Below are 26093 nucleotides of genomic sequence, written 5' to 3'. Positions count from 1 at the left end.
CTGGCTTTCCCATGTTGTTAATTCATTGTCATGGCTGTTCCTGGGTCTTCCTGCCTTGGGGATTGGACTGTTCCTCAGAACTCTGTGATGGCACTGAAGCCTTTGAACTGGCCAAGGCCAGGAGAGTGAGAGAGCATAAACGTTGTGTTGCTGGCCCTTGCCAGGCGGGGGTGGGTGGGGCTGTGTCCCAGGGCAGGCACAATGGTCTGCTGTAGAGTTCAGGCGGAAGCAGCTGCGGTCTGCAAAAGGTCTGTCTCGCCTAGGAAATGGTGCTTCTGCATCCCGGGTCAGACTCTGGGGTCCCCCCTGTGGGGAAAGATCTGTATGTCTCTACAGGAGAACTCGCTAGTTGAGGAATTTGACATGAACCCAGTTATCTCGCCAGTGGGTAGAAAAAGCCCCTTCTATGTGAATTAGGTAGAATGCCAGGTTTGGTTCACTTTTGGTGACTTTATAGTATTAATATTTTAATGAGTTCTCAGCATTTTGGGGGAAGCAGATCTGCTTTCATTCTAGGTCTAAACTTGTCTGAGAGCATTTAACCCTTTGTTCTGTGCCAGTCTCCCTCCCACCCAGTCTCTGGTTCCCAGTGGAAGCTGCAGCAGAAGTGGTCGGTCACCCAGCAGCCACTGAGAGCGCCAGTGAGTGCGCACATGCCCCTCGGTGTCTGACCTTTTTCTGTAAACTGTGAGGGGTAGAATTTTCGTGTATCTTCACGTCTGCGCATGGCTCTTCGAATTCATACGTAAAGAGGCAGGCACAGATGTGTTAACTGGCTTGTCGAAAGCCCACAGAGAGCCAACGCCAGAAAGCAGTCTCCTGATTTCCTGTCCTGGTGCCTGTGACCCCAGGACAGGCCCGCGGGGCATTGGTGCCCCTCATTTTCTCTGGCTGGTCTTGAAGGAATTCTTATCTCCGGCTCAGTGGTTGGGGGGCACTCGGGGACGAGGGGCCCTCTCTTTCCTTCTCTCCACATTCTCCCTGCCCCGCTAGTTGTGTCTCCTCTGGAACCATCTGCTTTCCAAGGTCTTTCTGAGGAAAAGTGCCATGTTCGGCAGAGGCTCAGGAAAATGCTTCAAGCGGGCAGAAAAGCTCCATTTGAATCGACTCACCGGGACGGGCAGCTGAAGAAGGAACGCCTTGGAAGCCACAGATGGGATGACTCTGCTGAAGCAGGAATGCACCCAGCCGGGAGGCCGCCAGCCCTGCCAGCCGTCAGCACACAAAGGCCCCGCTGTCTGCTGGGGAGGTCGGGAGCAGGCCCTGTGCACCCAAATGTGCCCGTGGAGGCAGCGTGGGCTCACCAAGATGGGGCGTTCTGTGTCTGCACCCGCTGGTCTTCCTGTGCTGGCTGAACACCTACTGTGTGTGTGCCGGGCACGCTACAGAGAGTGTACAGACAGCAGACTGGGGCCTGCCTGGAGGAGGTGACTGACTTGTGCTCAGAGATAGGCAAATCAGCCTCAAGATGACAGCGAGAGACCAGCACAGAGGAGGGGCGCCCCACTGAGCCTCCAGAGCTGCTGGGGTGGGTGTGGGCCTTTGATAGATAACACAGCACTTCTATAGGGCACCAAAAAGGGGCTGCTGGGCCTGTCTCAGCCTTAGATTTGGGAAAAGTGCCATGTATTGCCTTTGAGCAAGAGGAAGTGTGTTGTGGAGGAGAGACTGTGGTCTTTGGACTAGACAGAGCAGGAATCTGCCTCTTTCACTTCCTAACAGCAACCTGGCGGGAACAAGTCAACTCACTCTAATTGAGCCTTCGTTCTCTTATCCTCCTCTTGGGCTTCATACCACTCCCTGGCAGGGCCATGGTAAGAAGTAAGACGCCGTGTGTGTGATGCTGCGATAAGTACCTGCTAGAGCTGGTAGTAAGAGTCTAAACATTTCTCGACTGAACTGCCCCGCTTTCCACGGAGCCTTCAAATCGCTCATTCCTTCCATCCATACTCCTGCTCGCTTAATGAAGGTGATGGTCAAATGCATCTTGCAGGCGGCCATTTGAATCTCCCCAAAAAGACTCCCCCGAGAGTCCAGGTGCAGAAAGTAAGTTGTCACAGCTGCTTTCCCTGCAGCGACCGTGCCACACACTGGAACGCGATAGCAGACGCGGTCTCTGGCTTGTCTGGTCTGGTCCACGTAGAGCTGAGCTGAGGCCTGGGGCTGATGTAGCCTCAGCGGAGCTTTAGGAGACGTGCTTGATCCAGAGTTGGTTCTTCTGCAGCCCTGAAATGCTTTTCTGTTCCCTGGGCTGCTGGTGGACCAGAGAGGTGCTGTGGGAAGCAGGCCCTGGGCCACCACCCAACACCATGGCTGCAGCCGGGAGGCGCTGTCCTGGAGCTGATGTGAGCTGGCTGCTTCGTGGTCCTCCCCCAGGAAGGAAAGCCCGGCCCCAGCATGAGGCTGCTGAACTACCCATGGTCCTGCCTGTCAGTCTCATTTCTAGAACGTCTTCTCTCTAGAAGAGGAATCTGTGGTTAACAGGCCCTTTTCAAGGATTCAGCGTTAGGCTTACTTTTTTTTTTTTTTGTAAATACAGCCGAACAGGCCCACCATGCTTTGCTCTGGGCCCACTGAGCGGGAGATAAGAAGCAAGTGCCCTCTTAGAACTTGAAACTTTGGGTGGCGGTGTTTGGAAGCGTTGCCCAGTGTTTTTGTTTCTGCTCCCCATCCCCCGAAACAAACTAACAACTAAAGCTCACATCAAATCCCTAATCACTAAGCCACTTTGTGCTTTTGGCCTCCCGTGATGAGTTCTCTTGCTGCCTGGTGAGTGTCACCTACCAGCCCGTTTTTCCTGTTCTCTCCAGCTCCGGCTCTGAGACTTCAGTTGAACTGTGTCCCAGTTTGTCAGGGCTGAACAACAGTGTGTTCAGAGAAAGGAGTTGTTTTCCTTTACCTACCTGATTTCTGGAATGAAGGTATCAGTTGAGAACCAAAGTAATTCCTTACGTACTGAAGGAAGATAAATGAGCTGAAAGTCTGCAGGTATAAAAGTTGAGATTCTGCAAATGGCTTCTGTCAAATTTGTTTAGTCTTGACCAAGGCTGTCAGCCCCGTGTGGACCTTGACGATAAATTCTCGAGGACCCAAGCTATTCTTTTGGCAAACAGACAGTGCTGATGGGGGCTCAGGATGTCATTCTCACCTGGTATCAGGATTCTTCCTGAAGATCTTGTCTCTTCCACATGAGCTGGTCCACAGATACAACAGGGCACAGGTCTAAGCTGAAAGGAGAGGAAGTGTGAGCCGTGCTCCAGGAGCAAATCCTGGCCTAACAGTCACCAACACGCCTTTCCTTCTACTGACCGCTCCTCCTAGGCGGCATGTTCACGCGCTGTTACTGTTCACCTCCTACCATTGATGTCCCTGGTGCTCTCAAGCACGTTTGACTCATCCAAGGGAGTTTCACAAAGCCGGTTGCTGTCTTTGCAGGCCTGTTTGTGCCCCAACAGGGAGCCGAGTTTGTCATGAGCAGTGCCTGGCTGTGTCTGCCATGCTCCCCGTGTGTGTCCTGGCTCCTTCCTTCTTGTTCCCTGTTGCTCCAGTGCTCTGCAGAACTCAACAGGGGCCCCTCCTGCCTTGTCTTTCCTTTTCCCAAGGGGAATGTTAGGTAGGAGCAAGGCAGAACTGGACTGGGAGTGTCCTGGTGGCATGTGCTGTGGGTGGTCAGCACTCATATGTGGCTTTTGAATTTCCCTCCAGTCTGACAAACCTGTTGGAGCTGCCTTGGCAACAACCCCAGAAGGAGAAGGGTCCCCCTCCTGGCCCCGCCCACGGGAAGGGTAGAGAAACGCCCAGCAGTGCTGTTTCTGGCAGATTTGCCTGTGTGCTGGGAACTTACCTGTGTTTTCCTAATGCATTTTGGCCAAGAGAAGGCTTGTCTGGGGCCTCACTTGGTCTCTGACATAATGAAAGTTAAGAGCAATCCCTTGAGGTTTTTTTCCATTATCCAGGGTGCCTGGAGGGGGAGGGCTACCCATTCTCTGCCTCCAGTGACTGGGGACTTGGGTCTCAGCAGGTTCAAACCAAGGTTCCACCTGGGGGAACACAGGGGCTGTGGGCAGAGGCACTGGGCCAGGTCGAACTGGCTTCTGGCATGGATGCTGCTGAGCAGGCATGTCCCTTGGTCTGGGCCTACCGTGGGGGCCTGGAGGGCACACTTGCCCATGACCGCATTGTGTGCCTGGGAGCCATGGCAGGGGCTTCCTCCTTTGCTGGCGGATTGCTGGGCAGGCAGGCTACCAGGAAGCTCCACCCCACTCTGCACAGATCTACAGCCTCTGCTAATATGAAGCATCATTTTGCACTTGCTTTTCTTCACCTCTCTGTTTGCCTCCCAAAGACTTGTAACCCAAGCTTGTGAACTGAGCTGGCTGTGGAGAAGCAGCGCTTCCCGTCCTGAGAGTGTCACAGCCCTTTCTTTGCAGCACTGAGGCAGGCCTGTGGGCCCATAGGGTCATTCGATGGAGGGGAGTCCGGGGATGGGTGAGGCCTCCAGAGGCCTGAGTTCTCAGCCCCATTCGTGCAACTCTGATCAAGTCATTGGGTTTCTGAGGAAAGAAGAATGATGCCCTGATCTTGGGGTCAAGTTGAATTAGGTCCTCTACAAGGCCTTCCCAAGCCCGTAAGTTCTCAGCTTCAGCCCCACAGGTGCTTTGTGCTTTGACCAACTGAGACCCAGATGCTGTCCACATGAGGGTCTTGGGGAGAAGTGACTCTGAGTCTAGGACTCTGCCCAGGACAGCCTGAGACGCCCATCCTGGCGACACAGGGCAGGGCTCACAGTGCCAACACATATAGCAAGCCACCCCGAGGGGCCACTCTGGAGTTTCCCTGAAAGCAGAAGGCTCCCTGGTGGTGTAGAAAGTTTTGGTCCCATTTGTCTCAGATTATCCCATCAGTCTCACCCAACGTGGGCATATTGTCCAACCTGAAACCGCCCTTTTTCCTGTCTTTCTTTCTTGGCCCATACCCATTTCTCAAGAAGCCCAGCGGAGCCGAAGATGGGGTGTCTCCCAGGTGGAACCCAAAAGAGCTGCTCCATGCTAGAACCTTGGGAGGTGTGATCTTGGGAGCGGGGTGATGAGTCAGTCCCAGCAGTGGCTGCTGGTGAAGCAGGCCCCTTCCTCTGTACTTCCTGTCAGGCTGATGTCACCGCTCTGCGAGCCTCGTGGCCTTTTATGGACAAGAGTGAGCTGCAACTCCTCTCACAGAGGAAGTGAGCCTTAAGCCCCCAGCAGAAGTCTGCACCTGGGATGAAATACCTGCGGTCAGGTTCCCCCTTCCTCCCCGCTGGGCCCAGCGTGCTAAGCTGGCTGGAAACACTTGTCCACAGGTAGATGGCCACATCAGCTCAGGTGCCCTCACTGCATGGGCTTGGCCTCAGGACATTTCAGGTTTAAAATGAAATCCAGGGAGAAAATGGCCTGGTTTCTGAATTTGTAACTTTTATAAAAGACTTACTTATGGCGGTGCCAAGGAATTGCTCAGTTGGAAGCTCCGAGACAGCAGGTGGGTGAGGACAGCATGTCTGGGGGCCTGCCTCACACCGTGTGTGACAGGAGCACCATTTCCTTCCATCCTCAGAGCAGTCCCTTCATTCCCAGAGAGGTCAAGGGGCCAGGCGCTGCGTGGGGAAGAGCAGGACCCAGGGCCGTAGCGCTGGCGGCTGTGGCTTCCGCCTTTGCAGAGCTGCTCCAGACACCTGGACCAGTGGTTGTCAAACTGTGCTCTGAGGAACACAGTCTCCACCACCCACTGTCCCTTGCTCAGGGATTTGGGAAGATTTTATCTGAGGAAGGACTGCCACTGCTTTTTGAAAAGTCTGAAAACGACTGCAGAGTGACTCATGACCCAGTCTCTACCCCACCCTCACCAAGAGAGGGGCTGGGGCAGGGGGTTCAGGCGCCTACCACGGCTAGACTTTCATCTGGCAGGGGGCTCGTGTCCCAGAAGAGGCTTGTCCCTGGCGGCCTCCCCCCGTGTAGAGGAAGGAAGGGCGTTTTCAAATAAGCCTCAGTCCTTACAGGCCAAATAAGGACTTGAGCCAAAACAAGCGGGTTGGGCTGGACTGTGAATGTGCTCATCCTGTGAGATGACAGTGTGGGGAAGGGTTGATCGGGTGGGCGCCACTGACGGTCTCCACCAGAATGCATAGGGTGGGGAGGTGGGCTGCAGAGTAAACTGAGTCAGGCCAAGAGCCCACTGGTTGCTAAGAATTCTAACCACCCCACTGCCCAGAGGAGATGCCTCTGAGATCAGGAACAAATCCAGAAGAACTGCTGTGTGGAAAGATTGCAAAACAATGACGAGAATACCTGCTTTGTACACTACAATACAATACCTTGTAAGGTTATTGGAGGCCACACAAGATAACAGACCAAAACTCTTCCTGAGCATTGGAAAGACCTTTCCGGTTGCATGGGGCCATGGTATGATTTGTGGTGCATAGGGCAGGTGGATTTGGGATACTAAGCAGTGCCATTTGTCCAAATCAATGTTCCTGGCAGAACAAATCCAGATTTCTTTAAGGGATGGTTAGGCTGTGTTGACAGTGGTAAACTGGCTTCAGGAATTGGAGGAGGAAGGCTGGAGAAGTGGGAGAGCTGGGGATGCTAGGGTGGATGGAGAGGAGACACTGAGTTTGGCACTGGGATTTCGGGATTTGAAGTGCGTGTGCCTGTGTATACATCTGTGTGTGTGCATGGCTATGTACATATATGTATGTTCACATTCACCTGTGAATACATGTGCCTTGGGTGCCTGTGTTTGCACTTGTGCTTGTGGATATGCGTCTGTGAATGCGTGGGCAGCTGTGTGCCTTGTGTGCGGCCATGTGTGGATCTGTGTATATGGCTTTGCACACATGTGCATGCATGTATTTCTGTGCACACGTACCTCTGTGCACCTGCCTCCATATGTGACTGTGTATGCACAGATGCTTGTGTGTCTGTGTGTGCGTCCATGTCCTTGTGTGTGCATGTGCCTGTGTGTGCATGCCCTCGAGTGTGCTTGGGGGCTTTGCTTCCTGTTGTTCAGCAGCGGAGCCTCTGACTCCTCCTCACACAATTAGAGGAATTCCAGCCATCCTAGGGACAGCCCTGGGAAAACGGTTCCTCTGGAAGGGTTGGGGAATGTTTCCTTTTATGGTAGCATTGGGCCGTTGTTGCTCACAACTTGCCAGCACTCGCAGGTACATTCTTGCCTGCTAGCAGAGCCGGTGACTAAACATGCCCACAGCTGGGGCAGACCACAGGGAGACTCAATGGGGGAGGGCAAGGGGCTGGGACGACAAAAATGTTTGTTCCAAACCCTTATCGGTTGCCACACTGTTGTTAGGGGCCAGCGATGAAATTGCTCTGTCTTCCCCAGGCTGTCGTTCCTGCCGCCTCCCTCCCTTCTGTCTTCCCGTCTGTCTTGTCAAGGATGCAGGTCTCTAATCTCTGTCCTTGCTGTGCAGGCTTGAAGGACTCTGTGTTTTTTGAGACAGGCGAGGGGGAGTAAGGCTCCCCTCGAGCTTGCCTCCTGAGCAGTTTCCACATCAGAGAGCAGAGTGTGGGGTGTGTTTGTGAATGGGAGTGACCCAGCCCCTCTGCGCCCCCACCCTGTTGATGCTTAGGGGGCTGGGAGGAAGCTGCCGCCCAGGGGTAGCTGCCTTTGGTGTTGGGTGTGAGGTTTGTTTTTTTTTCTTTCTGTCTGGGCTTCCTTTGCCCTCCTGAATGACCAGTGGGCAGAAGAAGAGATTGGAGGCAGTGCCCAGCCCAACCAGCTGCTGAGGTCAGACACGCTAGAAAGCTCACCTCGGAAGAGGCAGGCAGCCTAGCTGGTCGGTGTCGACTGGTGTTGAACAGTTAAATGAGTCTCCTGAGGCCATGTGCGGAAGGCCATGAGTCATTCTCCCAGTGCCTGGTCATGCAGGGCCCTGACCAGGCGGTGCGAGCCACTCAGTGTGTCCTTCACACGTCGCTGAATCCGTATTTCCACTCAGTGCTGACACTGTACCAACAGCCACGGATGCTCCCACTGCCCTGACAACACCACTGCCACCCATCGTGGCGATGTCGCCATGGGGAAGTCAGTATAGACACCAACCATTTGTGGAGCTTACTTTCTTTACAGGGACTGTAGCAGGTCCTTCTTAGGTGTTATTTCTATTTTCCAAACTAATCCTGCAAGGGAGTTAGTAGCAGATCGACTTTGTGGATATAGAAACTGAGACTCAGAATTAAATACCTTACTGCAGCTCAAATATTTGTAAGTAGCCTGATGCTGGATTCAGGCCAATTTGACTTCAAGGACGGTGAGGCTATTAGATGGGGTGGGATAAAACGGAAAAAAGTGAGTTTGTATTTTCAGCTGTGGCTTAAGATTGAATACGCGGTACTGAGCAGCCAGGATGCCCTAGTGTTTCTGGAAAACTTAGCTTTCAGAGTGTGGGCATCACTGCCCCTCCCGCAACGGGGGAGGGTGGGTATTTATAACCTTCCTTGCTGAGCAGTTCATAGAGCTGTTGATAGTTGCTGAAAGTTCCTGACACCCGGCTAGAGAACAGGTTGTCACAGAAACCCATCAGAAGCTGTCATTCTTTACAAGCTACCTCTAAAGTGACATCATTGCACGCCTTCCACTTGCCAGACACCAAGCTGGTATGTTCACATGTCTTGTGGACACAAGTACTGTTATCCCACGCTGCGGAGGAGGGAGCTGGGGCTCAGAGAAGCCTGCGCACCTGTCCCGGGTCTCAGGCTGTGAGGCAGCATCTTATCCCAGGGCTCTCCCGTTGCAAAGCCAGGCCTCATCACCCCTCCTCCTCCAGCCTCTTAAACGGTGCTCCTTCCTTCAATGGGGATGGTATTTAGAGCACCTGCAGTGGGCTTATTTCTAACAATCTCGGCCCCCAGTTATAAACACACCGGGCAGGTCCCACTCAGCTCCCAGGAAAGTCGACTCGTGGAGAGCTTTCCACACACTAGTTCCTCTAAGGTGGGAGACACAGAACTATTTCTGGTTTTCTGGTGGGGGCTGGACAGTGTGGGTGGACAGTCTGAGCTCCTGCGTGGCAGGAGCAGCTGCCCAATGGCACTCTCCCCCGCAAATGCTCCTCCCAGCCAGGTGTGAGGGTGGGCTGCGCAAAGACAGCATCTGTGGCACTGTACTCCGTCTGGGAAACGGGCAGCTCTTCGGGAGCAAGCGGGGGAGGCTTTTGTATCTGGTGGGAGTTAATCTGATGTCTCCTTTGTTTCAGACCGAGAAGATCAATCCATCTTGTGCACGTAAGTATTTCTCCGTCTGGGTAGTGGTTCGTTTCATCCCAATCTGTTCTCATTCTTGAGGACTCCTACCGAAACCACAGCTGGGGGTGGTGGAGTCCCCGATTCCCAATTCAAGGCCCCCCTCCTCCGCTCCTCCATGGGACAGGACTTCAGTTTGTATGTTTGCTACTCAGCGATCCCACTGCATGGATGAGTTCAGTTTGAATCATCCTTCCTCAAGGAGCCAGTGGGAAGGAGGGTGGCGCTTATGGCAGAAAGGAAAAGCAAGATTTCCCCACGATCCGGCTGGGAACCAGCTCCTCCGTAACTTCTGGGCGGAAGGCATTCCTTCTTGCTCTGGATGGTGGCTTTTCTCTACCTGGATTGAAGTAGATGCTGGGGCCTCCCACCCTCCGAACTTAACAAGGAGATCCGTAAACCCCATTGCCGATAGAGTTAATGGCACAGAACGTTCCTTCAAGTGACGTTTCAAAGGAACATGTACAAGTGCCTTTGACCCCTAAGTCCACAGCTGCCTAAAACTGATTTTTAAAACACTTGGATGTGAAGGCTGCCAAGTGACCAGGGCAGGCAGTGGATTTCAGTTTACTTCTATCCAGCCCCTGGAGAGCCATGGGAAGTGGACTGTGTGAGGATTCCAGAGCATTTATGTGGCAGTTCCTTTTTCTGCCACACGTTGGGTCCTTCACGGGCACCTGACAGAATGCGAGGCAGTGGAGTGTGCAGTGGGAAGGGACAGAGGTCAAGGACTTGGCCATGCCTAAGCCCGAGACTTCCTTGCCTCTCTTGGTAGGGGTGAATCTGGAGCTGGCAAGACAGAGAACACCAAGAAGGTCATCCAGTATCTGGCGTACGTGGCGTCCTCGCACAAGAGCAAGAAGGACCAGGTGAGTGCTGTGGTCCTCATCCCCGCGGCCGCTTGCTGGGCCTTGGTGGGAAGATGGAGGCAGAGCACTTAGTGGTCATGGCTTCAGCTTTACATGAGGATGCTTTGGGGAATGAAGCAGAGGCTGGGCCCGTTTCCACTGAGGCGACGGTGTGGCCTGTCCTGGGAGTGGTCCGGCGATAGCAAGCCCGTTCTGTCCTTGGCCTCCTAGCCTTCTGAGTTGCTGTGGAAACTGGTGAGGTCCTGGAGTTTGCGTAGCAGCCCTCTTGGCGTTTGCAGCTCATTGCTGTGTGTCCTCCCCTTCTGAGGCTGGAAGGCAGATTCCAAGACTTGGTCCTCAAGCTGATGGAGGCCTGAAGGGCCTCAGGCAGACCTGTGTTTGAATCCATTTCTTTTCCCTGATGTTGAAATGCCTCTGGGTGGGCCGGGCGCGGTGGCTCACACCTGTAATCCCAGCACTTTGGAAGGCCGAGGCGGGTGGATCACGAGGTCAGGAGATCGAGACCATCCTGGCCAACATGGTGAAACCCCGTCTCTACTAAAAATACAAAAAATTAGCCAGGCCTGGTGGCGGGCACCCGTAGTCCCAGCTACTCGGGAGGCTGAGGCAGGAGAATGGCATGAACCTGGGAGGCGGAGCTTGCAGTGAGCCCAGATCACGCCACTGCACTCCAGACTGGGCGACAGAATGAGACCCCGTCTCAAAAAAAAAAAAAAAAAGAAATGCCTCTGGGCGGACAGCCACCCACCCCCACCACCCCAGCAAAGAGAGAAAGGGCAATTGGAAAGTCATCTCACCTCCATTTTTTTCCTCTCCCTTTTGATGGATTATGGTTGAACCAGCAGCGTCCTCGCTAGGTGAGCTGCACGTTTACTGCACGTTCTGCACTGGGAATGCGTGTTCTGCCCATCGTGTGCCCTTGAATTCTGTATTTTGTTCTAAGCAGCTTTTCACCCCACACTTGTCACTTTCTGCAGCTAGAACTTTTCTTTTAGGCTCAGCTCACTGACTGTCTTGGGAGGAGGGGCTGGGTGTGGCACACAGTGACCTCCTGTGCACTCTGAAGTGGCAGTTCCTGCAGAATGGAGATGGGCCTCACACCTAGTTGTTCTCAGAAACTCCAGTCATGCCCAGATGTCCCCACAGCGCACCATAGCTGTCATGTCCCATGCAGAACCTGACCCCGGCACGGTGGACGGGAACTCCGCTGTCACGGAGCCCTCCACGCTCTGTGGTCCAGACCAGATGCGATGGCTGGCTGCCCTCGCCTGCCACCGCCGTGCCAGTCAGAAGCAGTGCCGGGGAGTTCTCACGTTGGAGTTTTTCAGAGGTTGGGGTGATCAGATAAGCATGGCTGTGGGATGCTGTCTCTCAAGCACACTCTTAAACTCCCCTGTGAAACCTAAGTGCCAGTGCTGTTCCTTGAAGCCGTCAGGGGAGCTTGGTCGCTCCCAGCGGCGGCTCCACCTTACTGGCGTGCCGTGTGCGGCCTTCGTAAGTAAGGAGGGGTGTGAGTCTGCATGCAGGTCTGGGGTGTGGCCTGCAGAATGGCCTAATGAGTACAGTCTTCTGGAACCCAACCAAAAGTAACTTTTCAAGTGCCAAGCTTCTCAAGACATTTGGAATCTTTTTCCATGGGGTGTCAGGAGTTATATTTAGAAACTAATAAAGTTTCTTTTCTTCTCTTTCTCTCCCTCTCCCCCTGTCTCCGTATCTCCCTCTCTCCCTGTCTCCCTCCCCTACCCCCCATTTTGCATTCTTTTTAGGAGGCCTATTTTAAAAACAAAGCTGTGAGGTTAGGAGTTCTCTAGCCATGGTTTTCCATCTCTGAATTTGCAGTAAAATCCTTTTCCCAAGTATTTATTGACTGCCTAGTATGTGACTGGTTCTTGGGAGGGTGACATTGGAATCCCTGTCCTGGAAGACAGGAGACAGGACACAGAGAGCAGGGAAATAGCTCATATGCCTTACATCGGGGGTTCCTGTTGTAGAGGGGAAGGCAGCACTCAGCAAAGACAGCATGCTGGGGTTGGGGGTGACAGTGGGAGCCACGTTGTCAAAATGCAGACTTTGCTGGGCACCCTGTCCCTGCCCTGAGCCCACCTAGAGTGAGGGAATAGGTTGCCCCAGGGTTCCAGGCACAGCTCAGGCTGTTAGTGTGAAAGGCCATTGGCTGGTTTGGTTGATTTCCTTGCCTGAAGCTGTGCTGTGATTTTCCACAGGCAGCCGGGGCATGGAACACCCTTGAACTTGGTTTGGGAGCCAGCAGTCTCTCACTTGCAGTGGCCAAGTTGAGCCTCCCAACACCAGCAGAGGGGTTGTTCCAGACCTCACCTTGCTGTGGGGAAGCCAGGTTTGGCCTGGGCTGCGGGTTGGCAAAGCAGAGCTTGGTCCAAGGAGCTTTCCGGGCAGATGCCCGGAGCCTAAATGGTGACCTTTGCCTCTCCCTGGTCTGTTATTTGTGTACTTGTTGGGGCTCATTGGCAGAAACACCACCCAGTGAAGCCCTTCAGAAACCAATGGGTAACCCCTAACCTTAGACAGTACCGCGTCACTTCGTGTTACGCAGATTTCATTGAAAAATTAAAATCTCTTCTGTGCCCCATTAGATGTCAGTAGAGGAAAAGCCGTAGGTTAGTCATCACTGTTGTCAGCAGGGAACACGGCTCTGGGAATCTGAAGTGGCTGCTCCCGACTTGGCCCCGCGGCCCCACTTTCCACGGCAACAGCGTGTGGTCCCAAACAGAGGCCTCAGTTCGCCTCCAAGCCAGGGCAAGCACAGGCCCTGGAGGGGGCCGCGCTCCCTTCTGTCTGCGGGAACGGGAGCGGTTCAGCCAGCCTGGCAGCCTGGCAGCCTGGCAGCCTGGCCTGTGCTGTGAGAGGAACGACGTAGTGGGTGGGGGAGCCATTCTTATCCAAATCTGGCTCCGTGGGCTGCCTCAGCCGACTTCCCAGGCCCGCCCGAGGCCTGTGGGTGGAAACCCGGTGTCCAGTTACCACTGGTGCCCAGCGCACATGTAGAGCCTGCTCTGTGGGCTTGACCTCTGCCCTCTGACCTGGCCCCGCTGACCCTCCTTCAGGGGCGGGCACCAGAGCAATGCTCTCACTTGTCTGGATGGTTCACAAGCGTAAGGCTTCCTAGCCCTGGGTTGGGGGGTCCTGGCCTAGGAGGACTGCCAGAGGAGGAGGCTCTGCTCTGTCCCTTGTGGTCTCAGGTGGGCTTCCAGTCTGGCTTGGCTAGACTCCAGAGTGTCCCCGGTGCTCTGCAGATGAGTCTCGTCTGTGGCAGGTGTGCTTGTAAGGCCAGGGTCCATGGCTGTCCAAGGAGCTCCTACTCCTCCCAGTTTTCCTTGTCATCACTCACAGGCGGCTGCTGTTCCCGGAAAACCCTGGCTTGACTCCAGTCTTTAATAAATACAAAGCCTGGCCTGGCCCTTGTGTGATGTTCTTTCCCCCAGAGGGCACTCAGGCATTAAGGGGAACCAGCTCCCTAGTCTCCTCAGTCAGCGTTAGTTATTCCCTGGTTGCATGGGCCTGCTGCACAGGTGCGAAGACAGGGCAGTGGCTGACGGGTTAGGTAGGGGACTGGAGTTCTGCCACCCCGCTCTGCTGATTGACAGCTGGATGACCTTGAGCACGTCATTCCCTTCCCTTGGCCTCAGCTTCCTCTTCTGTGAAATGGGGCCGCTCTGTCCTGCCCCCTGAGTATGGTGAGGGTGTAGGGATAAGAAGGCACAAGGGTGCATTTTGTCTGCCACAAAGCATCCCTGGAGTTCACAGCAGGATTTATTGACATTCTCAGTAAACAGCTTGCAGCCCAAAGTGGGCCTCATGGATCCCGTGCTCACTGCCTGCCATGGTGGGTTTTGGATGCAGCAGTGGAGGGGCTGATACAGAAGGTGCAGCATTTATCAGGACACAGATTAGATGAGCGTGTATATTTTCCAGATCCAATCCCCTCATTTTCTTTTCCTATGAAAAGGAATAAAAATGTGAGGATTAGAGGCAAGGAGGTAGAGGGAAGCTGGTGTATACGGGGTGGAGACACTGTCCCAGGGTGTCTGTGCCGCCAGCTCGCTAGGTTAGGTGCTGCTTTCACATAGGTCCTCCAGGGCCAGATTCCTAGAGCTGAGGGAGCTTCCTGCCTGCCGTTTCCAGAGCCACGGAAGTAAGTTCAAACTGACCAAGGTTTCCAAAGCCTTTCTACGGGAAGGCCACACTTGGGTGATACCGGGGCCTGGCTTTGGCTGGAGTGGCACACTGGCGCCCACCCGGAAACCTCTGTTCCTGGCATGTTGGACATGCTGACACGGCTCTGCCATCGTACCCCTTCCAGGCAGGGCAGGCTCGGTAGCCCAGGTCGCTGCCCGGCCTTCACTGCGCTCCTGGGTTCCTTGCAGGGTGAGCTGGAGCGGCAGCTGCTGCAGGCCAACCCCATCCTGGAGGCCTTCGGGAACGCCAAGACCGTGAAGAATGACAACTCTTCCCGCTTCGTGAGTAGCGCGGTGGCACCCGGCTCTGGGGACAGAGGGCCCTGCCCGGAGCTTTGGCTCATGCTGCCTTCTCCTGGGTGCCCTCCCCTCAAAACCGAGGACGGTTCAGACTCGGTGCTATTTGGCCTGTTTTGTGGACTAGGGCAGACCGAATGCCAGTTGATGTGGACCTGCCCTGCCCCTCTTAAGGAAGAAGGCCACGAGTAGCTTCTTCAGCCTCCCCTATGAGAGGTGGAAAGGCCAGTGAGGGCACTGCCTACTCTGCCCCAGAGTGCTCTGCTGTCACCAGTAGCCAGTTAGTTCCCGGGTCACACTTCCAGAGAGGAACACTTCCAGATAACTGGTCTCTTTCCCCCCCTGCGAGGAACCTGGGTGTGGGATCAGCTTGTCTTAGGCTCATGGCCTCAGGCAGTGTGGCGCCTGAGTCCTGAGGGCCCGTGCGGTGCGGGCATAGGGAGCCCCTGGCCTGGCACATGGGTCCTGTCTCTGGGTTTTCTCCCTCCAAGCTGTGCCCACCAGAGAGGGGGCGGGGGCCTCTGGTCTCCCCCTTGCTCTCTAGCTCCCCATGTCAGATGCTCTCTAGCACCCCTGATCTCTTGCTGTCCTTTTTTACTTAGGGTAAATTCATTCGCATCAACTTTGATGTCAACGGCTACATTGTTGGAGCCAACATTGAGACTTGTATCCTTGTGGTTCATGGGGATAAGAGTTCTGGATCCGGAGGGGAGGCATGACCTCTGTAGAGAAGAAGCTGCCTCCTGATTCCAGCACTTTCCCCCTGTGGGCCTGTCATGACACCTTGTCTGTGGAGCTGGGGGGACACTCAGGATCGACTCAGTGCAAACTCAACACAGAGCTTAGGGCTTGCTTTCTTTACGGGCAGGATAACCACCTGCTTGAATGGGATGGAGCTGTTGAAAGCCGTCTAGGGTGGCTCCCAGAGGTGGGCGTTTGGGGGATGCTGCTTTATCTCTCCCGTGTGCCAGCGTTTAGCCTTTGCGTGTGGGAATGTTCTCGTTCCCGTTACCTGTAAGAATGAGACAAGGCTCCCGAGGGTGTGAGCTCCTCTTGGACGTGCCGTGCCCCTTGAAGGTGAGAACCCAGGTAATTTGCTTTTGCTGTGTTTTGCCGTTTTGTGCCATTCTTCCTTCCTGGTGAAGTTCAGTTCCTTTGGACGAGAATAAGAGGACAATGGAAGGCTGGCTAGGCACAGTGGCTCACGCCTGTAATCCCAACACTTTGGGAGGCTAAGGTGGGTGGATCACCTGAAGTCGGGAGTTCAAGACCAGCCTGGCCAACATGGCAAAACCCTGTCCCTACTAAAAATACAAAAATCAGCCAGGTGTGGTGGCACGCGCCTGTAATCCCAGCAACTTGGGAGGCTGAGGCAGGAGGATCAACTCCTCCTGAATCCAGGAGGCGGAGTGATCCTCTGCCGAGATTGTGCTACTGCACTCCAGCCTGGGCAACCGAGTGAGACTCTGTCTCCAAAAAAAAAAAAAAGTGGACAGTGGAGGACTTGCCTTCCCCCCAGCTTGCGTTGCTTCCTTAATGTTTGCAAAGATCTTTTGGAGAAATCTCGTGCTATCCGCCAAGCCAAGGAAGAACGGACCTTCCACATCTTCTATTATCTCCTGTCTGGGGCTGGAGAGCACCTGAAGAGTGAGTAGTCGGCCTGCGGCCTGACACCGGGGCTGCCGGGCTCTGGGCCTCTTGCCAGAATTGGGCCATAGACATCATTTGGGAAATGAAAACTTTTGGCCTTGGGTTTAGCGGGGAGAAGTGAGTGACTCCTGTTCTCTGCGCCATCCTAAGGATTTCATCTTCTGTTTCTGACCATGCCGGAGAAAAGCTGGGGTGGGTTGCACATGTAGCTGCAAATCACAGGGCCCTGGCGCTCTTCTGGGCCAGGAGATGCGAGTGTCAGAGTCTCAGACACTGAGGAAAGCTGAACGTCGCTGGCTACTCTGAGGTTTCCAGGGCGCGTCAGGGCTCAGGGTCTGTCCCGGTCTCTCCAACCTTCGAGGTCACAGCGCTGATGGCGCCTCTGCTTTCAGCACCTCGCTGAGGCGCCCTTGCCCTCCACCCCTTACAGCCGATCTCCTGTTGGAACCGTACAACAAATACCGCTTCCTGTCCAATGGGCACGTCACCATCCCCGGGCAGCAGGACAAGGACATGTTCCAGGAGACCATGGAGGCCATGAGGATTATGGGCATCCCAGAAGAGGAGCAAATGGGTACAGGGCTGGCCTTCCTGTGGGGGAGTTTGGAGTGGGGGAAGGCTGGTGCCCGTGCTCTCAGGGGCATCAGGGCAGCCGATAGGCCTGGGAAGCCTGCTAGAGGCCAGGGGGAGGGGAAGGCCTGCAGTGTGTGGGAAAATGGTTCCTCAGATTTGAGGTTCAGGGTTATTTGTTCCTGGTGGTACCACAGGCATTTACACAGAAAGGGTGCAAAGGACATGTCCTTAACTGCCCAGGGCCTGGGTCCACTGCACAGCCCTTGCCATTTGCTGAAAGTAGAATATTCATGTCCTGTCTCGGGGAGTGTGGAAGAAGCTGGGGATGGATGGGTGCTGTGTGCCGGGGAAGCCCGGCATGAATGGGAGTGTGGACAGGCCATGCTGGCCGGGAGCGGGTGAGCCCTCTAGGATGGCTGGGCCCACCACACACTGTTAGACTCAGACCTGGCGCCCCTGTGGCCCCAGGGAGTTGGGGGGTGTCCCTGCTTGGCTTGTCTGGCTTGAGGATCCCTGGGTGAGTGACCCCCACCCCCGGGAATCACCATGACCCATGTGTGCTTCTGAGCCGCCTCTGATTGCACCCAAAGGCCTGCTGCGGGTCATCTCAGGGGTTCTTCAGCTCGGCAACATCGTCTTCAAGAAGGAGCGGAACACTGACCAGGCGTCCATGCCCGATAACACAGGTAACACCCGGGGCCTCTCGCCGGAAATGATGGGGCAGGTGCTTGGCCATGGATTTGCTCAGGAGGGAAGGTCTTGCGGAAATTCCGGACACCGTTCTTTTTCATGTTAGGTGTGTTTATGGCCATATATCTGTCGGTATTTTCTGTACAGATGTAAAACACACATCAACACGACCCTGCTTTTTTTCTTACCAAGTAAGCGTTTCAGAATAACTTCAACTTGTGATCACCTGGACCAGGGCTTCCCTCATTCATTCCTGAGACCACACCATTTGTCAGGACACTAGTGATTTCTGCCATAGCTCCACTTTAATGGGAGCCTTGCCTGTGACTATGTCGGGATCTTGAAATTATGTGCTTGCCGCACCCGACTCATCCCTTTTGTTAGGGTTGCAGCAAATGACCCCATACAAGTTATTCAGTCTTAACGTGCCTTCCTTAGGGTCTCTCTAAAGATGTAACGCATGGGTGTGTGGATTGTAAAAGACACTCCTGGCCGGGTGCGGTGGCTCACGCCTGTAATCCCAGCACTTTGGGAGGCTGAGGCAGGCAGATCACAAGGTCAGGAGTTAGAGACCAGCCTGGCCAAGATGGTGAAACCCCATCTCTGTTAAAAATACAAAAATTAGCCGGGCATGGTGGCGTGCGCCTGTAATCCCAGCTACTCGGGAGGCTGAGGCAGGGGAATTGCTTAAAGCTGGGAGGTGGGGGTTGCAGTGAGCCGAGATCGAGCCACTGCACTCCAGCCTGGGCAACAAGAGCAAGACTCTGTCTCAAAAAACAAACAAAAAAAGACACTCCTGTGGGATCCTATGCTGTTCTGTGCCCCAACACCAGGCCAGCCTGCTCCTCTCAGTCCTGTTGGTGGGTAGGGACCTGCTTTTACACTCCAAGGTGTGCGGCTAAGAGTGGACAGAGGAACCACTGTCGCCACTGGGCCTCCAGTCAGGATGCCTTCCTCCCTGCCCTGTGGGAGAAGTACAGCTGCCCTGCCCACTGACCTGCATGCGGCTGCCGAGTCAGAGGGGTGTTGGGTGTCGGTGGCCCTGCTAAAGAAGGGCCCAGATGCGGTTGTCCTGGTAACAAGTGCTCATTCACCCCGTGGCTTTCTTCCTCTCTGCTCCCAGGTCAAGCAGAGGGACTTGTTCTCTGGGGTCTAATTAAGACTTTTTGTCCCTCCCTTATTCTCTGAAAAATCTTAGCTGCCCAAAAGGTGTCCCATCTCTTGGGTATCAATGTGACCGATTTCACCAGAGGAATCCTCACCCCGCGCATCAAGGTGGGACGGGATTACGTCCAGAAGGCGCAGACTAAAGAGCAGGTATGTCCTCTGGGGCCAGGGCAGCCGCTGCCTCCCGGGTGAATGTCCCTGCAGCAGCACAGTTGAGGCTGTTCCGGGCCGTCCTGGCACTTTCTTATGACTCCCTGATGCAGTCCTCATAGCAACCCTGAGAGAGGTGGCATCACCCCATCTAGGGCACTGGAGAAGCTTCATGGCGTGCCCAGGCTTCATGCCTAGGAAGTGCCATCCTGAGGCTGCGTTGTGCCTCTTTACTTTGAGATGGTATTTTGGCTGATTGGTCATCAAGGATATAGGCATGTCCTCTCTGGTGTAAAGCAGGAACTTGATGCCACTGTAGCTCAACTCCTCCTGGTGCCAGGGTGGCGGCTCCCGCCATCCTCAAGCCTGTGCCAAGCGGCTGTTTCTCTACCACCTGCTGCCTTGGGCTTGCCACATGTGCTGAGAGATGAGCAGCAGTGCTTGCTCCTTCCTGCCAGACTGATGTGCCTGCCTGCCCCCAGAGTGGACGTCCCTCCCCGTGCTGACCACTTTCTGCCTCTCAGGGGTTTCTAGTTTCTTTGATGGTGCTGGCCAAGGGTGTTTTTAGGGTGCCAAATCCATCTCTGAAAGATACTTGGAAGCTCATTTTGTTAGTCCTTCTCCCATTCGCCGTACACTGACAGCTCACGGCTGTTTCTGTGCAGAAGCATTGCGTGAAAGACAAGACCGTTGTTTTCAAAAGACATTGCGTGTTATTATTGCCACCTGTTTGTTTCCCTGACCATTAAGGAGAAACCTCTATTTTCTATTACAAAAATACTACATGACTCTTAATATAGAAAAATCGAGAGAAGGAAAACAATTCCCCGTGATGAATATCGTTGGGCAGCTATTTCCTACAAGACTTAAAAAAAAAAGAATTAAACTTAGTTCTCGTTCTGGCTTTTAATTACAGAGCTTTTCAAACATGTGCAAAACAGAGAAGAGGGGAGAGTGTAAAGAGCCCCACATGCCCATCACGTGGGCGGCTTCAGCAGTTACTAACTCACGGCGAGTCTCGGCTCATTGTCTGTCTTATCTCCCTCTGCCCCCTCTGCCCACTGCTTTATTTTGATGAGATCGGGCGTGTTTAGGGTGGTATGACCATAGTCCGCTGCCTTATTTTAAAGCATCACTTCTTCTATAAATCCTTTAGTGTGTCCCCATTTTATTTGGAAAGATCTAAGTTTATTGTCCCCATATCGTTAGATATTAGGTTGTTTCTCCTTTTCATCATTTTAAATAACACCGCAGTGAACGTATTTGTACATGAAAGACTTTTTTTTTCCCCCACATACTTAGGGCTGTTCCTCTAGGGGGAGGACTCTAAAATTACTGGGGCAAAGGGTATGAGGGTTTTCAGATCCTTTGTATCTGACGCCACGCTCCCCCGGTGTGCCCCGCAGGCTGACTTTGCCATCGAGGCCTTGGCCAAGGCGACCTACGAGCGGATGTTCCGCTGGCTGGTGCTGCGCATCAACAAGGCTCTGGACAAGACCAAGAGGCAGGGCGCCTCCTTCATCGGGATCCTGGACATTGCCGGCTTCGAGATCTTTGATGTGAGCCTCACCCTTCATTACCCACCCCGCTGCCTTCTTGGCTTCTTGGTTGCCTTCTCCTTGGCTAAGAACCCTGCTTCTCATGGTCCCGCACCAATCTGAGTTGGCCATCTCGTTTGCATGGAGACTTTGGTTGGGTGTGGGTTTTTTTTGGTTTTTTTTGTTTTTTTTTTTAAAAGACAGGGTCTCGGCTGGGCATGGTTGCTCATAATCCCAGCACTTTGGGAGACTGAGGCCGGCAGATCACCTGAGATCGGGAGTTCGAGACCAACCTGACCAACATGGAGAAACCTTGTGTCTACTAAAAATACATTAGCCGGGCGTGGTGGTGCATGCCTGTAATGCCAGCTACTCAGGAGGCTGAGGCAGGAGAATTGCTTGAACCCGGGAGGCGGAGGTTGCAGTGAGCTGAGATTGCACCATTGCACTCCAGCCTGGGCAATAAGAGTGAAACTCTCTATCTCAAAAAAAAAAAAAAGGCAGGGTCTCGTTTTGTCACTCAGGCTGGAGCACAGAGGTACAGTCATAGCTCACTGCAGCCTTTACCTCCTGGGCTTAACTGATCCTCCCATGTCAGCCCTCTAGTAGCTGGAACTATAGGCACACACCACCACTCCCAGCTAATTTTAAAATTTTTTGTAGAGATAGGGCCTCACCGTGTGGCCCAGGCTCAGTTAGATGTGTTTTAAGCTAAACAGAAGTGCTCATTTTCAATCAGAAATACTGGAGAAATGAGACTTTTGGTTTCTTTATTTTTTTTGAGGAAGGGTCTTGCTTGCTCTGTCACCCAGGCAGGAGTGCAGTGGCGTGAACATGGCTCACTGCAGCTTCGACCTCCCAGGCATAAGCCATCCTCCCACCTCAGCTTCCCGAGTAGCTGGTACTACAGGCATGTGCCATGACACCTGGCTAATTTTTGTATTTTTTGTAGGGATGGAATTTCGTCATGTTGCCCAGGCTGGGAGGATGGGACCTTTTAGGTCACATTCTTGGAGGCTTCCTGGGCAGGTGCTTCCTGTTTATTCTTCCAGCAAATATTCCCTGAGCATCGGGATTAGGCATTTTCCTGGCGTGTGACGACTTTGAGGTCTAGTAGGGAAACCGATACTTACAGTAGATTAGAGGTTCTTAACCTGGAGTCCATAGGAGGTTTGAGAGGAGCCATGGAGCTGGGATGAGAAAATTACATCTTTATTTTTTACTAACGTCTCATTGAAATCATGTATTTTTTCCAGTTGTGAATTGAACAAACTATACAAACCACAGTTGTATTAGCAGTGCTTGTGATCTGTCACCAATAGAAATCAGATGTTTTCATGTCACATTCCAGTTATTGCAGAGATCTGGTAGTGTCATTTATGCATCACTACCTCAAACTTTTGGAAGTTATTAAGCCCATGGCTTAATTCTTGTTAATAAGGAAGCACAGAGGCTGGGTGCGGTGGCTTACGCCTGTAATCCCAGCACTTTGGAAGACTGAGGCAAGAGAACCGTTTGAAGTCAGGAGTTCGAGGCCAGCCTGGGCAACAAAGCAAGGCCCCATCTCTTCAATGAAAACATAGAAGGGCCTGGTGCAGCGGCTCACGCCTGTAATCCCAGCACCTCGAGAGGCTGAGGCAGAATTACTTGAGCTCAGGGGTTCAAGACCACCCCGAGCAACATGGTGAAACCCCATTTCTACAAAAAATACGAATATTAGCCATGCACGGTAGTGTGTGCCTGGGCCCCAGCTACTAGGGAGGCTAAGCTGGGAGGATCACTTGAGTCCGGGAAGTGGAGGCTGCAGTGAGCTGAGATTGCACCATTGTATTCCAGCCTGGGTGACAGAATGAGACTCTGTCTCAAAAAATAAAAAATAAAAATAAAAAACGAGGAAGCACAATGTATTACGTGATCAGAATATTTTGATGAACATGCTTCAATCTAACTACTTTATTTGTAATCTATGGGATGCAATTAAAAGCACTATTCTGAAAAGGCTTTACCCGACTGCCCACGATTCCCGGCTCCAAAGAGTAAATGTCGCCCACTGCTGGGTGGATAAAGGGAAGGCCAGGAGCATCCAGGCTCTAAAGGCAGCAGCATAGAGGTGCCCAAGGAGGCCTTCCTGTATCCCTACCCCGCCCTCCTTCTCAAGGGGTGTCTGGGCCTCTTAGTGCAGGATTGGCATCTCTCTGACATTGTTTTCTCTCCTTGCAGCTGAACTCCTTTGAGCAGCTGTGCATCAATTACACCAATGAGAAGCTGCAGCAGCTCTTCAACCACACCATGTTCATCCTGGAGCAGGAGGAGTACCAGCGCGAGGGCATCGAGTGGAACTTCATCGACTTTGGCCTCGACCTGCAACCCTGCATCGACCTCATTGAGAAGCCAGTGAGTGCCAGGCATGCTTTGACCTCACACTTGCCTCTGGCTTTTCCCTTCCGGGGCACCCGCTCCTCACCTCAGCTCTGTGTTGGTTGTGGAGGTGTCTTAACGCCCCTTCCTTTTGGTGCCATCTGGAGGACGAAGCCCCGAGGCTGAGATCCGGTGCCTTGGAGGCCTGGGTGGGTGCCTCCATTAGAGGAGATGCTCTGTGCTGCAGCTGTGGGCTGGGCTTCTCCCAGCTGCCGGACCAGGTGCGGATGTGGCTGGGGCCCTAGCATCCTGTTTTCAGTCCCAGTAGACCACCCAGTATCCTCCTGAAGGCTGGGCTCGATAAGCATTTCTTTGTCTTAAAGAAACAGCCATGCATGGATGTAGCAAGGCCCTATCGTGGGCTGCTTTCACTGTAGCATGGAACTGTGCAGACCCTGGGCACTGAGTGCTCTGCCCAGGTGTACACGTACCAAAGCTCAGCTCATCCCTCCATAAAACCAGCACAGCAGCAGTGCATTTATCACCAGCATTAGCTGTGTGAAGATGGAAAAGAGGAACCTTTTCCAGCGAGTTCATACTTAAACCTCTTGCCAGGTGGAGGCTGGTTCGCCTGTTTGTGTTTTAGGCTTGTTGGGGGTGTGATCTGTAATGAAACCTGAGCTGTTTCAGTCTCTGGTTTTTCTTTTAATGATGGTTAATTAATCAGAAGGCCTAGGACAAAGTTTTTTCAGTTTGAAAAAATTTCCTTTTTTTTTTTTGAGATGGAGTTTTGCTCTTGTCATCCAGGCTGGAGTGCAATGGCGTGATCTTGGCTCACTGCAACCTCTGCCTCACTGCTTCAAGCGATTCTCCTGCCTCAGCCTCCTGAGTGGCTGGGATTACAGGCTTATTTTTGTATTATCAGTAGAGACAGGGTTTCACCATGTTGGCCAGGCTGGTCTTGAGCTCCTGACCTTAGGTGATCCGCCCGCCTTGGCCTCCCAAAGTGCTGGGCTTACAGGCGTGAGCCACTGCACCTGGCGAACAATTTACTTTTGTAATGAGCTTTTTTCTTTAATCAATTGAATTTTCCAACTAATAAGAACCCACCAGGCTTCAAGTTTTGTCAGACGGCCTCTCTGCAGCGTCCAAATCTGCTTTCTTGTCTTATAAACTCAGTGTGCAGAAGGCTGTTGGGTCCTTGGGACTCTCTTCCTCAAGGGGCTCCTCCTACATATCCCATCTCATCATAGATGTGCAGACACAAAGCATGTGCGGTGGTATCCCCTGTGGCAGGATCACAGGGTACTTGTTGAGGGCAGCCTCCTGGGCAGACCCCAGTACACGGTGAAGTCAGACTCTGGCCCCGCGGGTCAGTGGATCTGCACTTTTCCTGAAACCCACTGGGGGTTTCACAAACGCTGGAGAACCACCGTGATGGATCCTTGGGTAAAGGTCTCAGCTGCAGCCTGGGCCTCAGAGGTTTCTTTATAAACGAGAAATATTCAATGGTCCTCCTGGGGAGCGCATTGCCCACCCTCTGTGGGATTCAGCGGATTCTGATGTCCGGGCTTTGGCTTCTTGAAGGGGGGGGTGCCCCTCCCAGGGTGTGCTCACCTGTGCTGATGCTGTGCTTCTTCCAGGCAGGCCCGCCGGGCATCCTGGCCCTGCTGGATGAGGAGTGCTGGTTCCCCAAAGCCACTGACAAGAGCTTCGTGGAGAAGGTGATGCAGGAGCAGGGCACCCACCCCAAGTTCCAGAAGCCCAAGCAGCTGAAGGACAAAGCTGATTTCTGCATTATCCACTACGCCGGCAAGGTGAGGAGCACTTATGGGGAGGTGCTGGCCAGATCTTCACAGGAGAGGTAGAGTCAAGGCTCTTTAGGACCAGGAGCCGAGCAGCTCCTGAGGATGTGGGAGTGTGGCCTGAGTACAGTTCTTGCACAGTGACTCACCCAGTAATGTGGCCGGTGACAGCATCAGCATTGCATTTACACAGCCTGCAGAGCCCCTTCACCTGGTCCGTGCTGTTAGAAGCCTGCAACACTCCACCTCGGGGTCCCAGGCTGGTTGTCGTCATGCTGTCATGCATTACTGTTGGGCCTGTCTGCCAGGTGCAGAGATTTGGCTAAAGGCATGGGCTCAGAGTTTGAATAGCGCTCTGCCACTCTTAAGCTGTTTGACCTCAGGTCAGTTACTTAACCTCTCTGATCCTTGGTTTCCTCATCTGGAAAATGAGAATGACCACCCACCATACAGGATTATGTGGATTAAACGAGCTCTTGAGGCCCAACACGTGGCATGGATCAGTGCTCCGGGGCAGAGCTCCTCAACCTTGACATTCCTGGTATTGTGGGCTGGGTCATTCTTTACTGTGGGACCCTCCTGTGTATGCTAGGATGTTTAGCAGCTACTCACTAATGTTAGGAGCACCGTCCTTAGTTGTGACAACCCAAAATGTCTCTAGACATCGCCAAACATGTCCTAATTTGGGGGGAGGCGGGGCGGGGAATTGCCACTGCTGTGGGTGACAGCTGCTATTGCCAAGTCTGCCACAGTCAGTCAGTGGTGGACCTGCCCTCAACACTTATCTAACACACATCTTCCCAGTCTGCATGCGACTGGGGCTTAGACCCAGCTTAGTCCATACAGGTGCATGCTTGGACAAAAGCTGGTTTTACTCAGCACAAAGACCCTATCAGTTAATTGCCGTGATTAGGCAGGAGCTTCGCCATGTCCTAGTTGGTGGTGACTGGTGAGATCTGGGAGCTTTCACAGGTCTGCTCCCAAGCCACAAGGAGCCCAGGCCTGGTTCTAGGACATGGCTCCCCACTGCCCACCTCTTCTACTTAGCTTGGCTAGTTCCTGGGGCTGCGGAAGCAACTGTCTTAAACTACCCATGAAAAAAATATTAAGGCCAAAAAAGCGATTTACACCATTAACCAAGGAATGTTTCCCGAGCCTCCTTTCCACGCTCACCTTTGGGAAACGCACATGCTCATCAGTGCAGAAGCTTCTAGGAGGGCTTTTGCTGTGGGATTGTTTGTAATGCTGAACAATTAGGAACACCCTAGAGCCCACCAAGGGGCCTGCACGATGGCATCAGCTGTGGTGCGTCTTTCTGTGCGCTGTGCTGTGGCAGCTAAAAGGACAAGGATGTTGGCCTGGGTGGGCGGGTCTGAGCCTGGGGAAAGGAAACTGGCATCACCTACCTCATGATAAACAGCAGTGCACATTCGCCTGCATGCTAGGGGGAGCACCCCTGGGCTGCAGCAGCGCGCGTTCGCCTGCATGCTGG

At 53.5% G+C, this 26093-nt stretch overlaps 1 protein-coding gene across 1 annotated transcript in view; it reads left to right on the top strand.

Annotated features, from left to right (window-relative positions):
* MYH9 (myosin heavy chain 9) overlaps positions 1-26093 on the top strand; it is a 112170-nt gene that overhangs the window by 53142 nt on the left and 32935 nt on the right. Inside the window, exons 4-14 of the mRNA XM_023222092.1 lie at positions 9248-9275; positions 10069-10162; positions 14563-14655; positions 15273-15336; positions 16219-16317; positions 16751-16894; positions 17484-17579; positions 18782-18900; positions 20307-20459; positions 22659-22832; positions 24440-24613. Of these exons, the coding sequence (XP_023077860.1) occupies positions 9248-9275; positions 10069-10162; positions 14563-14655; positions 15273-15336; positions 16219-16317; positions 16751-16894; positions 17484-17579; positions 18782-18900; positions 20307-20459; positions 22659-22832; positions 24440-24613 (1238 nt within the window). The remainder of the gene's footprint in view (positions 1-9247; positions 9276-10068; positions 10163-14562; positions 14656-15272; positions 15337-16218; positions 16318-16750; positions 16895-17483; positions 17580-18781; positions 18901-20306; positions 20460-22658; positions 22833-24439; positions 24614-26093) is intronic.

The sequence above is a fragment of the Piliocolobus tephrosceles genome, chromosome 19 (genome assembly GCF_002776525.5).
Source record: "Piliocolobus tephrosceles isolate RC106 chromosome 19, ASM277652v3, whole genome shotgun sequence".
NCBI lineage: Eukaryota > Metazoa > Chordata > Mammalia > Primates > Cercopithecidae > Piliocolobus > Piliocolobus tephrosceles.
The sequence above is the reverse complement of the archived record's forward strand: the minus strand, read 5'-3'. Positions and strand labels throughout refer to the sequence as shown.